The sequence below is a fragment of the Poecilia reticulata genome, chromosome 8 (genome assembly GCF_904066995.2).
Source record: "Poecilia reticulata chromosome 8, P_reticulata-male-v2, whole genome shotgun sequence".
Classification (NCBI taxonomy): domain Eukaryota; kingdom Metazoa; phylum Chordata; class Actinopteri; order Cyprinodontiformes; family Poeciliidae; genus Poecilia; species Poecilia reticulata.
Window position 1 is genome coordinate 9,365,672 of NC_088837.1, and position 15,336 is coordinate 9,381,007.

Below are 15,336 nucleotides of genomic sequence, written 5' to 3' on the forward strand. Positions count from 1 at the left end.
AAATAAAAATAAAAAACAATTTCTTATGAACAAAATACAGAGCAAAACGACACTGATACGTGTTTAAAGTTAAATGAGCAACAATAAATAGAGCTTAAACATTCCAAAAATGTCCTTTGCACCAGGTTTAACGCTACACAAAATGTGATAAGTTCTCAATCTTAAGTTCAGGGTTTAATCTTATGTTTCTGGTCTATTTTGGTGAACAAACAATATTTTACATGTATTATGTCCAAGAACTTAAAACAGCCAGTAATGAACCGATTGGAGCACGCCAAACTTAAAATTCAAGCAGGCTGTGAAGATCATTTTAAGTGCAAATATATTGCGGCTATACCCATTAGCACTTAATCAAACTGTTTACAAAAAACTGTTGCGCTGTGCAGTACATCGGAGGACTTTGTAAAAAGATTAATGTTCTGCAGAAATTCCTCTTGGGACCAAAGTTTGGTCAATCTCCAAAAAAAAAGAAAAAAAAAGTATTGAACTAGGACTCTGTATAGACATGGTCAATTGAGGAAGTTAAATTGTCAATTAGGTAGACATGCAATCATCCACAATGTAGGTAAATCAGAAAAAATACTTACTTGAACTTGCATTATGAGGTCAGTCTTATGGTTTGCACATCACCATCAGCACCCCTGTACTACAAACGTGCATCATTTTCTGTGGCAGATATTGATTATTGAACCAAAAATATCAGACTAATAATCCGGACCTAAGCAAGAAGTAAATGGTAGATTCTAGGGCTGGGCAATAAATCAATAAGAATATATATCGCAGTAGATAACTGATCAATATCAATAGAAATTGGGCCCGATGGATTGTTCAATAATTTCACTGAAGTCCGATTCAGAACTGCACGGCACTTTTGGGGAATTCAAGCAGAGGAAAGGCGTTAGCTGCTCAACTTTACTCAGCCAGTGAAGCAAAGTGGAAGACATCAGCATCTGGTAAATAGAGTAACATGCACAGCAGTTTCAGGTTTTGCCACTGTGCCTCAGAACTGCTTAAAAAAAACAATGTGTATAACAAAGGAAAGGTCACCCCAACAGTTTGGAAATATTTCAGGTGTTTAGTTTTCTTTGTTTCTTTTAAAGCAAAGAAAACTATTCAATAATTATTGATATCTACTGATGAGAAATGCTTTTGTCGAGATACATTTTTCAGTCATGTCATCCAGCCCTAGATCCTCATTTACATTGCGTTTGGTTGGATCTTTTTTTTTTTTATTAATTTAAATTTATTCTGTGGTGTGACTATTCTCTGCAGACTTATTCAATGACTGAGTTGTGGAAATGCTCCTTCAGAGAGTTACTTCATGTACAGCTCTTTAACTCTTAAATCCAAAATCCCATTAGGAATATTAGGAAGAGTATGCCTTCCTAATATTGTTTACAACTTTTGAAGTTATTAAACTTCAATTCAGTTTTAAAAAAATCCCCAAAACAATGACTTATGAAATTTTTGACAATTTTTTCCCCCCTCAAATCAAAATTAAAATGTAAACAATCTTACACTATATTAGCAATGTAAACATCCTCAAGTTACTGGATAAAACTAGAACACAGAGTGTGCATCAGATCAAGAAGGTGCATAGGAATACAATATTTGACGGTATTAAAAAGTCAAGAGTTAAAGCTTGGGTGTTATTCGCATTTAGATTCAAATCGACTTTAATAGGTCCTATTCTTGTGACTGTAACAGATTTTATTTTTAAATCTTGTCAGCATTGTGTATTATGAGACCTAATCCTGCTATCAAGCTCGCTGCAGTGTTGCTTATCCACTAATGCTGTCAAATAGAAATATTATCCAGAGTATTATTGAATGCACAGATATTCAGCTGGCTTGCTGTGCAAACATACATGACTAACAAGAGAATATCTTTTTTAATATCTGCTGTCATTCTGAGGTATGTAACACAGACGTAATGTCAAACTTCTATACATATGTTATAACTCCAAAGATTAAAAACTAGCAGTCCAGATTTTATATATATATATATATATATACACACACATGATTATAGCTCCCAGAATATATCACATTTATGTAAAAATCTGTGTTTTTCCATAGAAATAATTTCTGCTCCAGTTACGAACTGCATTCATATTTCTGCCAATAACTGTGTAACTTACGTCATAGTAGCAAGGTATGCAGTATTTATACAAGTTACACTTTTCATACTCAGTGAAGGTTAAACTTCGTACTCGTTCTCATACAGGAAGCTAAAATGACCTAGTCTAAATTCACACTGCAGGCCTTAATGCTAAATTCCGATTTTTGGTCAAATCAGATTTTTTCTTTTTTTTTTTTTGCGCTGGCCTTTCACGTTTGCAAATATATGCGACTTGCATGTGAGCTCCGTGTGAACTACAAACAACCTAAGCATGTGCAATAGACAGCCATGTAACTTCACACGTGTTTGTGGAAGTAAATATGGATGCTAATGCGGATACTAGTGTACCATTCTGTCTTTTCTTTATTTCCTCCAATGGGTATCTCACATCATCCGCTTCCCCTTTTCCCCCCACACAATACTGTTTTTTTCCCTCTTTTTTTTGTTTTGACCAATTTTACCTTCAACTTCCTATCCACCCAAACCTTCTCAAAGTTATCCAACTCTTCAATTTGTCTTTGGTTACCTTGTGATAACCCCCATCACCTTTCATTTGTCCGCAGGAATACAGATATGCAGAGAGCCACACAACATCAGTCCCACAAGTGGAACCAATACTAAAAATATCTCTGCTATTCTTTTTAACGAAGCCCACTCTAAGAGGATCTGTTGAACACATACGCAAGCTCACTCATTTGAATAATAATACCTACATGTACAAAATATCAAAACTGCAATCTAAATTTGAATTTGTGTAAATAGGGTTAAGAGGCACTTCCAAGATGGAAACAAGAGAAAACATGCATTTTTACCCTGATTTGAGGCTGACAAGTGCGTCCACAACACCAGTTTGATGGTACTTCACCATGTACTGGTGCATGGCTGGGTAGTTCTTCCTGATGTTCCTCTCAGTGGACCCATTCGGGACTGTCCCAAAGCGGAACGGAGGAGAGTACGCGTATGGATTCTGAAACTGCGGTGGGACAAACAAACAAGAGCAGGATAGAATAACAAAGAGCTGCTAACTAAAATGCAAAGATCACAGTTTTTACTGTGCATTTGTAGTCATAAAAAGTGTCTGAAATAAATTCCCTCAAAGTAAATTTACAACAAATGCAGTACATATAAATCTGAACTTTGAACTTTTATTCAAATAAATCACAATGAGAATTAAAGGAGTTGAGTGTTACTTAAAGGGGTGTTATTACGTATATTCCACCTTCAGTTGTTATGAAAATGCTGTATATATATATATATATATATATCAAACATCAGTTAAAAGAAAACTGGGGGGGAAGAGTTGCAACAGAAATCCTAAGGGCATTGGGCTGATGAACTCAGAAGACTCGTAGTTCCATCAGGTGTTTGCTAATTGCTGCTGCCACTAGTCTGGAGGAGCTGCGTGGGGCGTGGGGTGCTCAGTGATTCAGAAGCTAATCTGGGGGCTGCAGCTCCGAGGAGGAGCTTTAGGTGGTGCATTGTATGAGCAAGCGTTTAGGCACCCCCAAAATGTCTGCAAGAGCACACACAAACATTTCTCAAAAAACATGTGAAAAAATTAAACCAACACTCCAAGAATGTTTCTGATGGGGGAATAACATTATGACATCACATAATACTCAAAGAAGTCAATTTCACATAAATCTCCCCTTTTTAATAAATGATTTTGTAGCTAAACGAACGTCACTTATTTGAGTTTCTCTGGTTCTCAGTTGTCTAAAACAAAGTGTTGACTTTGTACAAAAGACAAGCATGTTAAAATAAAACCAAGCTCAGCTTTAATGTTGCGCTAATGGCTCAATATTCAGCCTCTTTCAGAGTGTCCAGTCATTCCTCATTTTGTTCTGGCCCTTTCATTCCTCCCTCGTCTTTCTTGGTATGTTGCTTCCCACACAACCACATTATTCCGTTCTCTACCAAAACTGTCAGCCTGGCCCGTATCTGTCCGCCCCGTTTGTCATGTGCCATCTTGTAAGTCTTGGCGTTTCACTAGTCCTCAGTTATCCCCTCTCCCCCTTCTCCCATGCCAGTTGATGTACCCCTGATTCTCTCAGTCCCTCCCTCCTTCTCTCTCAGTGTCTGCCAGGTGTCAGAGCTCGTGACGTCACGCTTTCCCTTGTAGCACCAAGTCATACATCTGAAACTGTGTCCGTAGGAAATCTCTGCCCTTTACACTTATTTTTTTATTTATTTTGCTACATCTTGTTTGACCTTTGCCTCCTGCATTTAAAATGTTCTTCCTCATAGCATGACCAGCTTTCTCTCTCATTTTTTCTTTTTACCGCAAAAAATGTAATATGCATATTTAGAGATAGATAGTAAACAAGTACCATCATACAGGTTGTAAATTTGATCATTTAATTTAATAATTTTAATTTAAAAAAAAGAAAATTAAACAGAAATTTTAATGATGCCGCCCTATTAAACTGGTTTGTATTCAGCTGTTACAGGCTGACCTATTGCTTAACAAACCTAAGCAACCGACGACTACTTAGCTGGCGTCAAATTGGTATCAGGTCAAGCAGGAAATTAGACAGCTTTACAACTCTATACATTTTGAAAGTTGAGTACCCTTTAGGATTTCACCATGTTGTCAGAATAATCTCTTGTCACCAGTGTTTTTTTTCCTCACTGGGCCTGGGATATAAAGGTTACAGTAGGAAATCGAATGGTGATCTGCAGCAAAGACGCCATTCTTTGGCTTGGAAGTCATCCCCGCATGGAGATACCTACTTGTAGCATTTGTGAGATGTTTAAAAATAATGTAAATCTCACAGTTAAGGGTTCCTTTGAACCCACTGCGAGAAGGGTTCAGTGAATGCGCATATGAAACTGGGGGGTTCGGTAACTCACAAAAGGTTAAGAACCACTGGTCTAAGTACATTTTTAGTAAATTAAATACTTTTCCCTTCAAATATTAAATTTAACACAGGTGTCCTTTATTTTCAAAGGGTGATTAAGTCTTTAGTTGAACAAACAGAAAGAAAGAGAAAAAATATAGATTTGAATTTTATTTGTCATATACAGGCCTGAGTGTCATACATATTTTCCCCATTGAAATTGCGATTTAACCTATAAATTCTTCATGAGAAATAGGAACTGGTTAATGCCAGCCACTTTAAATCGGGGAGAGGGGACATGTGTAAAAAATAGATTTTTTTGAGAGTGATGTAATTTTATAATGTCATTCCCTCTTCAAATACGTACCTGGATTGCTTTGATTTTTTCATGCAAATTTACCCAAGTTTTCAAAATGATTCACAGCTTTTAATAGTAGTGATCCAAGGTAAGTAAATTCGCATTTTATCCAATGTGAGACTATTATTTTAATCATATGAACATGAAGTAAAACACTTGAACCTTAACATGAATTTGGGAAAAACTCCATACTTGAACAAGCTCTTAAAAACGATACCCAGAAGTAAAACAAAATTATAAAGGTGAGAGCCAATGAAAGAGCAGGGAGTACACTTGCTGCACATTCATATTCATTATAATCATCACATGAGAATCTGTGAAATTAAGCTGGTTTTATTTAGAAAACAGTTTTACCCTCTTCCTAACAAATTCAGATCCTAACAAGGACCTAATATAGAAAGCATATTTACAGTATATTATGTGCAACTGTTCAATCATTGGCCCAGCTGCCTACTGACATTCTCAATTGTTCCTAAGCAACGTTTACAAAGTCCTTTCTCTCTTTTTGTTGCCCTTACCTTGTTGTCTGACAGCCCAGTGACTTGGTCAACAAACTCCTCCTGAATCATGAAGGCAGCCAAGTTGGCAGTGTACGAGGCCAGGAAGATGACAGCAAAGAAGGCCCACACCGACACTATGAACTTGCTGGTGGTTCCTTTGGGGTTTTGCACTGGCACAGAGTTGTTAAAGACCAGACCCCACAGCAGCCAAACGGCCTTGCCCATGGTAAAAGAAGGACCGTGGGGATCTGAGAGATGCAATAAGAGGAAGAGACAGATGTTAAAGTAAACATAAGTTGCACTACCAGGCGTTATATAAGACATCAGTTTTTCAATGTTACTAACTTAATGACGGGGTCAAAGAGGGGGTTCAGTATGTTCAGTATGTTCGTCCTAGCGTTTTTGTACGTATCTTGGTCAAAACTGGACACTGTTATGGCAGGAGAGACATGAGAAGCGCTACCCTGCTTCAAAATGTGGTTTGATCTCCTACATCTAAGACAAGACGCTATTTTATCCATTTCCTTCAAACAACAAAAACACTGCATTGTTTCACTATATATTTTTACATAAGATACCAGTTTGTTTTCCTTTCTAAGGACTCCAGTTAAATAACCTTTCCTGGGTGTTACAATGAGCCTGCATTTAGTGCAATGTAACTGATATCAGTATGTTTACACATCTGCATAACATAAGTCTAAGCTAAGCTAACAACTTTAGGGTTGATATTGTGTTTGACTTCTTAAAGTCTGTCTTATTTTTACAAAACTAAGCAATTTAGTCGTTGCCCTGCGGTATTGACAGAGCGAGCTGACACAAGCACTGAAGATGCTTACGCCACTCTTAAGCTATTTGTGGAGCATCACTTTATGGTTCTCGGAAGAAAACTGAATGCAACACGACATGCAAACAACTTTGCATATCATGTTGAGTACTTTGCGTATACTGTGGCTGTCGGGTGACAAAAAAAAAGCAAAAAAAAGTTAGAATCTCTCACCCTGTAATTTGAAAAGGATTCGACAAATTTAACAATTTAGCACCGTTTTGGCTCAAAGCTGAAGTTTAAATTTCTACATTTATTAGACTGTTTAAAAACAAAAGTTGTGGTTTTCTTTAAATAAAATAAATAATATTGAGGATTTTCTTTTTTTTCAGAAAAAAGTGCTTGAAATCAACCCCTCTAGATTATCCCATTTGCTGGTTGTATCATTACACTTTAGCACACAAAATTTCTGAACTGCGATCTTCTGAATCAGGTGTCTTAAATCAAGGAAACATCTAAACATTGAAGTCAGTGCGCCTTGAGGACCGGGGTTGGGAAACTGCTTCACAGCTGCATCAGGAAAGGATCTCCTCTTGCACCCAGGAACACGGTGCACAGTATCTACCTGGAAAGTTCAGTTAATTTGTTAATAAGCTCTTGTCTGTTGAAGTTGTCTCTGTTTATTCCACAGTATTCGGATAACATGAGTCCTGGCTTTATGCCTTCATCTGTTATTGTGCAACCCAAGCCTCATCGGGGCATTTATAAACAATAACTGAGACTAATCTATTGTTTTCTTGATAATCAAATGGTGTCCAACTTAGTAATTTTGATGTGAATTACTAGTTTTGTTCATAATTAATATCATAAAAGCAGTCATTTGTAGTTACTTGTAGCTACAGCTAAACTCTTATTACTGCACACCATGCATTTTCATACACTTCCAAAACCTGTTATTTTATAGAATTTTTTGCGAAACCTAAAGCTAATGTGCTTTGTTAGCAATTAAGAGTTGCTAACAAAGCAATTGCTAATACTATAATAGTGTTAGTAATTGCTTTGGACCATAAGAGTATTTCACTTGCAGTGCTCTCTGCAATTTCAGCTAAAAGCAGTTGAGCTTTGTAAATGTCACTTTAAAAAAATGATTTCTCCAGATTGCTTGCATAGTTTAAGAACATTTTTATCATATCGAGTGACCCCCGTTTCAACTTGCTTAGGGCGGCGTACGCAAAATAATTAAAAGCGAAAACACAAAACCTCAAACACGTAGTTTGTAAACACCAATCTTTCTAAAGTTAGGTTTGCACCGATACAAATATGTAATGAAGGAGTTTATGTCGAGCTCACCTTTTCCCTGTGCCAGATTTCTGTTAAAGCCAAGAGGACTGATGTACTCAAACATGAAAACAGCCATTGCAGTCACCAGTAGGAGCATCACAAACATCATCACCCACACTGATGCACTGAATGGCTCTGCGAAAGACAACATTTAAGGCACAGGTGTCAATATCAACACAGGTTAAATCAACATTTCTCACACGTTTTCATCTAGTTTCTCCTCGGTCTGTTTTGCAGTGAACTGAAGGAATTAGATCAATTTTGTGCACATGGAGGAACCAAGAGAGTGGATTGCAAGCTGTGCCCTGTGCATTTAGAGCGCTTACAGAAAACCTCATACACTTGGATTTGATTATGCGAGGCACAGAACAGTGTAGGAAGCCCTGGTGTCAGCACTCCTGTCCTCCCTCTGAGCTCACAACTCTGCTGCAGAGATTAAACTCTGCTTTTATGTATGGAGGGGTTGGGGGGGTGGAACTGTTGGCATAGCGCAGAGCACTGAGTGAGGGTTGTGCAAGAAAAGTGTGTCTGCTGGCAAGCAGCCATTTAAGGGTTTTCCTAGTAAGCCCCCATAATGGCCACTTTCACAGCACTAACTGCGTGCAACATCCATGTCAGCGTGTGAACCTGAGTGCGAGTTTGTGTCCGTGTGCAGCATTCTGGTATCGGCCTGTGTGTTTCAGCTTGCAGGAATTTTTTGCTTAATTCCGTTTGCAAGGTCGGTCTTGTGCGCAGGAAGTTGCTGAGAAACTCCGCAGCAAACTGAGCCGATACGGCAAGAGTTTTCATCGCCCTTTGGTAAACTTCTGAAGTGTCGTGAGAAAGCAACTGAGCTGATTCCTCCAGATCAAAGTATATACACACACACACACGCACACACGCACAAAAATTGATAAAACTGACAGCAGTTACCGAGAAAAGCTGATGGCGAGACAGTTCCATTACTACGTGAGACCATGACGCTGATCCCAGTTTCTACGAACGGGACGGAGAAATCGATGACCTCAGAACGCTCCTCATTGATCGTCAGAGATCCGACGGCCATGACGGCTTTCTTATAGACCACCTTTTTGAGAAGTGGTGAAGAGGGAGGAGTGCATGGATTGAGTAATGATGGGGGGATGTGATTTTAAAAGAAATATGGAAGAAAAATAGCAAGGAGCAGAGGATAAAGAACATTAAAGAGACATTATTTAAATTTGTTTACAATGAGTTTCCACATTAAATGTGCTTTTATAGACATCACTGAACATTTAGACGCTCAAACTGTAAAACATGCAGCTTTATCCTTACGTATCCAAAATATTATTGAATGTATCATTTCTATCACTAATTTGGTTGAAGAAGTCAAACTTGCAGGATCGTTACACACAAAATGATATATTTTGAATGTTAGATTTTGTAGTTTGTTAAAATACAAAAAGGTTTTATTTAGAATTTGCTAAGATTTCTTTATTTTTTGGAGCATGTAAGATCAAATACTGCTTTTTTTTCTGATAGCACATACTTTTTGACGTGATCTTTTTTATTTGCACAGAGACTTACCTCTCCCACCATCCCATTCCAGACATTGTTGATTTTCTTGCCATGCTTGCCATTGGTTACCAGGTACAAGTCATACGTAAATTTGACGTACTTGGCAATCTTCTTCAGAATGTCGATGCAGAAGCCTTTGCAGCACTTTTTGATATACGTTCCACCAGCCTCAGTTGTGTTGCTGCAGAAACACAAAAATAAAGACCACCATTATTACAACTCAATTAAGCAATGCTTCGCTCGGTAACAGACGCTGAAAAGAAGACATGCTTAGAGAGGATATTTAACTGAGAGAAAATGGTAATTGACTCGACCATCTTTCCCTTTTCCTGGTTAATCACACACCGATGGCTCTACTTCTGGTAACTGCAGAGCCAACCTCTTCATTCATCCATTTCAAGTTATAAGTTTCGATGACCCGTCCTTTGAATGACAGAGAACTTTAAAACCAAGTTCTTTCTCTCCTTCCCCCTCTTCGTCTCCAGTCAAGGAGGACTTGACGGCATTGCATCTGCAGCGTCTTGCCATCTGTGTGTGTGAATCTGAGAGCAGAAGAGTTCAGAAACTTCTGACTCACACACACACGCACACACGCACGCACGTATACACGCTCAAACACAAACCCACACACGGTGTGCATTCACGTTCAAGAGTTCCCTTCAACTTTCAGCCACCTGGGAGTCTCATTTAACTTTTAGATGTGTGCTAATTAGAGGACGCCAACCTCGTCCTTTGATTTAACATCCAAATTTGACAAAGAGAGAGAGAGCAAAAAAAAAAAAAAAACAACTTGCAGGCTGTGACTCTGCAGTTTTCAGTCTGTTATGTTTCACCAAAGTGCACCTGGGAGTTCATGGCCTCCGCTCCAAAGTCTAAATGCCAACAATCATGGAACATTTTATTAAAGTGGCTTTGCTTACATTTCTGCTGCTTTGATTGAACAGTTGCCTCACTAAAACTGGACGTTTGGTAATCATGTTACCTGGGGGCTGGAAACTATGTGCAAAATAGTTAAGAAACAGAAAATATGGATAGATACTTCATCAGATAAGTATCTCTTTTATATTTTCATAGAAGCTACCATGACTCAGCGCTTCGGTGTTTAGCTCGTCCCTAAACAGAGAAACTGTCAAAGCTATTTATGTTGTAAGTTTGTGTTGAGTAATTGTGTGTTAATCTCTCTTTCCTTGAAAAAGCTGCTGATTAAGATTTTTTTGCCGAGTTCAACTGTGCACTCTTTGTTTTTCCTTAATCTCCTTTCTGTTCTTCCAATCCCCAGACATCATGACTTTCCTGTTAAAATCAGTAGAGCACTTCCTGCGTCACTAAATCATCGATCTGGAAATTTTGTTGCAAAGTCAGTGACTTGATACAATCGGCTTCCTCCGATGTATTTTTTTTTCAATTAGCATCAGAGGACCAATGAAAGTTGGCTAGGACTTATACATTTGACTAAAATGTCTGTACATAACTGGATCTAGATCAGACCACATAATTGGATTGTACTGAAATTATGTAGATCGGTAAATAAATTGTGATCAATTAGACCTATTTTTCAAGTGCCTGGAAATAACATTGGTTTCAAATTGGTTACAAATAAAACTGAACTGAGTACATATGGAAATGCATGCATTGATGAAATTTGGAATAACGTTAATGTTAGGTTATTTTAAAACAGCTTCTCCATGCGCAACCAAGAAGGTTTAACAAAAAAAAATGAAGAAAAACGTTTATCTGAGAGATTTTAGACACATTCACAGATTCTGTGGTTTAAGTAACTTATGAATTACTAATAAGAATAGCATTTCTATGCAGGGGAAGCACAAGACTAAGGGAATAAAAGAAAACTACATTTGGTTCTGGCTTGTTCAGAGTTTCATACAAGGGAATTAACTTTTAAAGCAGGCTTCATGAACTCATTGTAGTTCAGGGAGTAAGAGCCTTTGATATAACAGAGGCTGTTTGTGAAGTTGTCAGGCCAACTTCACACAGTAACACTATTGGGCTGGGGGGGGGAGGGGGGGGGGGGCTCCAGAGAGGGCATTGAAGGCCTGCGTATGATTGTGTGTTTCACTTAGTATGGCTTTTTCTCAGGGAAAGCCTGGATGAGTGAATTTAGATTTTTGCATGCATGGATACCCTTCAAACCCCAATCCAACTCTTCTGCTGCCACTCCCCATTTACTGCTTCTTTCCTCCCTTCCATCCAGCACTCTTTCTCCATCCAAATGGACACCACGGATGCTTGAGTGGGAATTGCTCTGTGGGAGGAAGGAACAGGGCTGAATGCACTGGTCTGTGAGTGGACATGTGGCAACAGGGAGCGTTTATGAACTTGTGAATGTGCGTTTGCGTTTCTCCTCGGAGATGCTTTATCCTCCGCCCTACTTCACAGTGATTCTGGATGATTATCTCTTTCAGCCTCTTTCCCTCAGACGCCCATTACTGTTTAATCATCTCTCCCGCTCCGTGTGGCTCCGTCATGGCGGAAACCTGAGACACAAATGCAGCGTTTTGTGTTGATTTGTGGCCATTTTTAATGGTGTGCCAATGAGAAACAAAAGAAATATTTTATGAGTTCTAAAGAAGTGTTGGCCAATTAGAATGCTTACATTGTTGACCTTCCTTGGTATTAAATAATGCTGTTCATTCTGGTTTGATAAACGTCAATCTCTGGGCCATATCCTGTTAGATTTGAACTTGTCTTTGTAAAAACTAAGTACTACCTTTGTCTTGAAACTTTCTGCATCGCAAACAGACCTTTCAAATTCTAACTTTGCAAAGTGTGAAATTTTAAAGACTTATTTTAAATCCACTTTTCTTGAGCCATCTGTGAGAGACAATTTGTGTAAGTAGTTGGCACAGTTTATAGAAATTTCTAATCAGAACTGTATAGTTAAGCAGGAAGTGAATGATGCGTAGGAGCTGCACCTAACAGTCTGAGAGTCTTGCTTCATGTCGTCTAATTTTTCTCTGTGGAGAAAAGACTTATTAGCAAATTATCTAAAAACCCGATTGGTCCAGCATCGGCCAAGTCGTTTAGTGACACGGTCTCACAATGTCTTTGCCTTGAAATCAGCTAAAAGCAAGAGCTTGTTGGGAGACAATTTGTTAGGAAAGGAAGTAAACTGCTTAGTTCAGCAGTCGCCTCCATTTTCAGTGGGAGGAAAGAAGCTGCTGCATAGGTCGAATACTGCACCTCTGTCACTGCTCATGACAGGGGGAAGAGAGCAACACAGCAACAGACCTAAAGTTGTTAGAAAATTGATCATGCACTTCCAACACCTTAAATTGTTTTTGGCTATTTTTGACTTACAATATAAAGTGTTTCGCAAAAGTCTCCATACCCTTTGAACCAGACAGGTCAACACAAAGTACTAATGTATACAATATTCGAGCTGAGGATACTGTTGTACTTTTATCAATGCGTCACAACATTTCTGATTCACGTGGAAAAAGTTTGATGCACAAACTATGCCTAGGGTTTTTACAGCAAATCGAACCGACTAGTAGAAAAGGCAGCAATCGGACTTACTCTTTGATATGCTTCCTGCAGGGCACAGAGTTCCTCATACAGGTGCCAGTGAGTCTTTCAACATCCTCCACAATAACAAAGGGTTTCTCCTCCAAGGTGACAATGGACAGGTGGTTGTCGTCCAGCTCAGCATCGCCAAACGAGTTGAACCGTGGCCACACCGGGTACTTTAGAGTCAGGCTGCGATTGTCAAGTTTTCCCATCTGTTGACAGGGGGAGGAGAATGTAGCATGAAAACAAACAGATTACGTGCAGAAACACCCTCATCAGCAAATATGCATTAGAGAAATGACTGAATTCAGTGAATTTACAAATCGAAGTTGGATGTGCTTGTGTTCCTACGGCTGCTGTTTGGTGTGGATCTTTGAACGACCGGGCTTGATTGTAAGCGGATACAGGCATGCGATTGCATAACCAAACCATTTCGGAGAAATAGTATTCTCTCTAAGACTAGATGTTTAAATTCTTATCATTTTACCTTTTTTTTTTTCAGATCATCCAATGGCAATATAATTACATTTTATATGTAATAGAAAATGTGTGTAAGAAGAGGCCAAATTTGAAGAAACATCAGAGAGATACCAGAAGGACAGATGCACAGACAGTAGGTGGAAAATGTTCTGCTATAAATGCAAACCTATACTGTATGCCCAAAAATGAAACAGGGGGCAGAGCTCCACTACAGAAGCTGGGAGGCTGGTTATATTTCAGAAAGTTTCCAGAGCTGTGATGTCACCGATTCCCCTATGGAAGACCTTTACCCTTTCACATCTCTGTAAATATCTATGTGTGGGGGGGTCTGCGAGTTTATGCCTTACTGTCAGATAGAGAAAAGGCAAGGAGGAAGAGAAAAACAGCAACAGACACAAGGCTTTGCATGACCTATTATATTAATAATACAGTAGAGTAAATAAAAAAGACACAAAATTCCCTTCTACTGCAGAAATCCTGCCTCTGTCTCTTCTTCCTCACTGTCTCCTGACTTCATATAAGCCTGAATGCAGAGTCATCTCACGGTGTTTCTATTGTAGATTTGTTCAACCTCATCATAGGAATTTGCAGAGAAACCACACATTTTTTGTTAGCATAACACACTTACAACATAATTCTTCTAATTAGTAAAGATAGAACCCTTTTTCAATGATCAGTCTTTTGGCCTAAATACCACATTTAAGCATATTTTACACAATTCAAAAACAGTTTAGATGTCAGCAAATCTAGAAGCCTAAGTCACTCCTTCTTTATCCAGTTTTAAACTGTTCTGATGTCTGTCAGAGGTCCCTGTCCTATTGGAGACAAAACTGTCAAGATGTTGATTTTTAAGCTGAAGGATTTGAGGCGAGTCTTTCGTCTACATTTTTCCATTCAATGTTTTCAATTCACTAATACAACTGACAGTGAAGCAGACCTACAAGATGATGCTACAACCGTTTGTTTAATATTCTTAAGTTTGAAAGCCTCACCTGGACTCTTCCAAACAAATGTTTTGTCATTGTAGCAAAGAAGTCCAACCTTTGCTGTATCTGACGATAAAACCTTTCCTGCAGAAGGCGTTTTGGTTGTCTACATGACAAATAAACTTTCATTTTTTTTATGGGTATTAGTGTAATATGTCTATATTCTCTGGATGTTGAAAATTGCCTGATCGCTTTACCACATACTGGAATGATGGAGTTGTTTAGTTTGGATAGGTGCCTAATGTGACAGTATTAGAAATGATTCACTTACATATTCAGGAACAGATACCTTTAAAGACAAAAGTTAAAAAGCTTGGTCAACATTTCCTCAATGAAGTAAAGTTAGTCCATTTGTGGAAAAGATTCCAGCCAACCTACCAGCTGTTGGTCGGCTATTGTATCTCAAAATCAGTAGCTGTGTTTTTTTTTTTTCCTTCTTTTTTTCCCAAAGCACCCACTTGGCACTTTTCACACATGACTCAGATCAGCTATAATCCGGCCTCCCCTTTGACCCTGCAGCCATAAAATGGTGCTTTTACCTATGAACACATAAACACTCACACGCTGCCGGTTCTAAGCCCACATGCTTGGCTAAGTCATTAACAGGCGAGCAGAGAGGAGGAAATGAAATTAGCATTTTAATTGTTTTGCTTTGAGTGGTTTTCTACCCTTTGACAGGGATTAGAGTCTCCTCTCCGCTGTTAGCCTGCAAGACTGTCAACAGCTCACTCTGCTGTCACCCGCAGCCCTAAGTGTGTGTGTGTGTGTGTGTGTGTGCGTAGGAAATTGTGTCAAAGAGAGAGAGAAGCAGGACAGTATGTCGAGGTGCGGTTCTCTGGTGTGTCACCTTCAGTCTCCGGGGATTGTCCGCTTTTGGCTATCTGTC

At 38.8% G+C, this 15,336-nt stretch overlaps 1 protein-coding gene across 2 annotated transcripts in view; it reads right to left on the reverse strand.

Moving 5' to 3' along the window:
• grin2aa (glutamate receptor, ionotropic, N-methyl D-aspartate 2A, a) overlaps nt 1–15,336 on the reverse strand; it is a 161,931-nt gene that overhangs the window by 17,705 nt on the left and 128,890 nt on the right. For both annotated transcript variants that reach the window (XM_081609833.1, XM_008415757.3), the window contains 6 exons: nt 12,994–13,196; nt 9,469–9,640; nt 8,836–8,989; nt 7,933–8,058; nt 5,838–6,067; nt 2,934–3,094 (listed from right to left, as the gene is read on the reverse strand). In XM_081609833.1, coding sequence (XP_081465959.1) covers nt 2,934–3,094; nt 5,838–6,067; nt 7,933–8,058; nt 8,836–8,989; nt 9,469–9,640; nt 12,994–13,196 — 1,046 coding nt within the window. The remainder of the gene's footprint in view (nt 1–2,933; nt 3,095–5,837; nt 6,068–7,932; nt 8,059–8,835; nt 8,990–9,468; nt 9,641–12,993; nt 13,197–15,336) is intronic.